Source organism: Siphateles boraxobius, unplaced genomic scaffold (assembly GCF_051911475.1).
Source record: "Siphateles boraxobius isolate OS27281-9 unplaced genomic scaffold, OSU_SipBor_1 26, whole genome shotgun sequence".
NCBI lineage: Eukaryota > Metazoa > Chordata > Actinopteri > Cypriniformes > Leuciscidae > Siphateles > Siphateles boraxobius.
This window is the reverse complement of record NW_027508876.1, coordinates 7,449,823-7,451,815: the sequence shown is the minus strand read 5'-3', so window position 1 is coordinate 7,451,815 and position 1,993 is coordinate 7,449,823. Positions and strand designations below refer to the sequence as shown.

General features: G+C 37.7%; 1 protein-coding gene across 1 annotated transcript; it reads left to right on the top strand.

The window, feature by feature from the left end:
* Positions 1 to 914: 914 nt before the first annotated feature.
* LOC143751655 (extracellular superoxide dismutase [Cu-Zn]-like) lies at positions 915 to 1,678 on the top strand. The gene has a single exon (XM_077244272.1). The coding sequence runs from the start codon at positions 930 to 932 to the stop codon at positions 1,584 to 1,586; it is 657 nt and encodes a 218-aa protein (XP_077100387.1). The 5' UTR covers positions 915 to 929; the 3' UTR covers positions 1,587 to 1,678.
* The last annotated feature ends 315 nt before the right edge of the window (positions 1,679 to 1,993 follow it).

The window sequence follows — 1,993 nt, the reverse complement described above, 5'->3', positions numbered from 1 at the left end:
AGCTCCACGTTCCTAGAAAAGCAGCCAACAGTTTGATTGCAAAGGAACATTCTCTCAACCCCAGTTCAAGATTGCACACGGATTAAGTTTGGAGTATTTTTGTGGCTGCAATATTCAGTCTGCTCACGGATTAAGGACAACTTTTCAGCTATACGGTAATTTACCTTTGCTGTTTTTGGTGTGTGTTTTTTCTCTCTCTCCATTCTTGCAAATATTGACTTGAATTTAGTACAACTAAAAAAAAGTAAGTTTAATCAAAAGTATGAATATTTTGTCTTTTATTTTACCTGCCCTTGTGAAAAAGTAAACTTTAGCATGCTTTTATAGAAATAAAACTTTAAAATCTACATAAGTGCAAGAATGTAGTGTTTTCAGACTTAATTGCATGTGTAGGCCTATCCAATTAAATGAAAATGGATTATAGTTTAAATGCAGTTAGCTGAAAGTCATTTGTTTGACCCAAGCACATCTTTATATGAAATTACTTGTTATGTCTTTGAAATATGGTTACTGAATTTACTGGGCATTTATGGTCAACTAAAATATACTATAATATAATTTCTGTGTAACTTTATATTTAATATTGAATAACATATGGCAGTTCAAATTATAATGTACTATGTTAGTCAACACATCAAAATGAGTCTACTTCTTTAAAACACAACAAAAAGATTATTAAAACCACGTACTTTGCTTATACAAATAAGCACAGTTTTTCACAAGGGTACATGACAATTCAAAAATATACAATTGCTTTTATATGATTTTCCCATGCAAACTAATCTTGTTGTGGTATTTTACTTAACACAACTTTAGCTCTCAAAACTCCCTTGAACAAAGGTTTCAACTTTATTCTATCTAAAATACTACGTTCTTAAACGGCATGATTTCACTGAATCCAGTCTTCATTGTAGGCTTTAAAGATCAACATGGAGAAAATCATTCTACAAATCCCTCTAATATTGCTGGTGCTGCATATACAAGGAGGAGAGTTCTCTAAAAATCCAGTTTGTTCGATTGCCGTTGCTCCACAGCCGGAAGTCGTGGAGTTCGACAACACAATTTATGCCACTTGTGAAATAACTCCCAGCCCCAATTTACCACCTTACCAGCCGAAAATCTATGGGCAAATCCTCTTCAAGCAGCTCTTCCCCAATGGAATTTTAGAAGTGAAAATCAACCTCCGTGGTTTGCCTGCCATCGATCATCAAAAGCGTGCCATTGACATCCATCGGTATGGAGACCTCAGTCAAGGCAGCAACACTGTTGGTCCTCATTACAATCCCAATGGTGTTGACCACCCTCATCATCCTGGAGACCTGGGCAACTTTGCTTCTGAGCAAGGAGTTATAAGGCAGTTCCTAAGTCTCCCAGAGGCCAAGCTCTTCGGGGCTCATTCCATTCTGGGACGTTCGGTGGTGGTTCATGAGAAGGAGGATGATCTGGGAATGGGGTCAGATGAGCAGAGTGAACTGAATGGGAATTCTGGACAGATAATTGCCCTAGGCGTGATTGGTATTACTAGTCCAAGTCTGTGGCAGAAGACTGAACTGCCCCCCAAGAAAAGCTGTGGAGGACGGCACTGAGTTGGATCTGGTGGAAAAGCAGATTCAAATAGGATAATCATGATTTTCCTTGTGTAATCTTTGTCTGTGTTCTACATTAAAGTGATCCTTAACACCCTGAAAGTATATCCCTAGAGTTATTGCCATAACAAACTTTCAATGGTTTTAAAAGGTCCTGGCATCCAACAATTTTTGGTTTGGTCTTTTCAGAGACTTTTTGGCCATAGCTTCCAGTAGTAAATAGCTCCACTCTTAAAAATATATGTAGGGTGAATGCAGGTAAAGTGGACTATCTGGTAAAGTGGGCAGTTTAAGTACTGTGCTCAATGGGTTTTCACTTTTAGAGCATGACAATGGTCTTTAAATTGACACGATTTCTCTAAATGATAAAATGGCTTTGGTTGATGCAATATGACACTGGTGGGCAA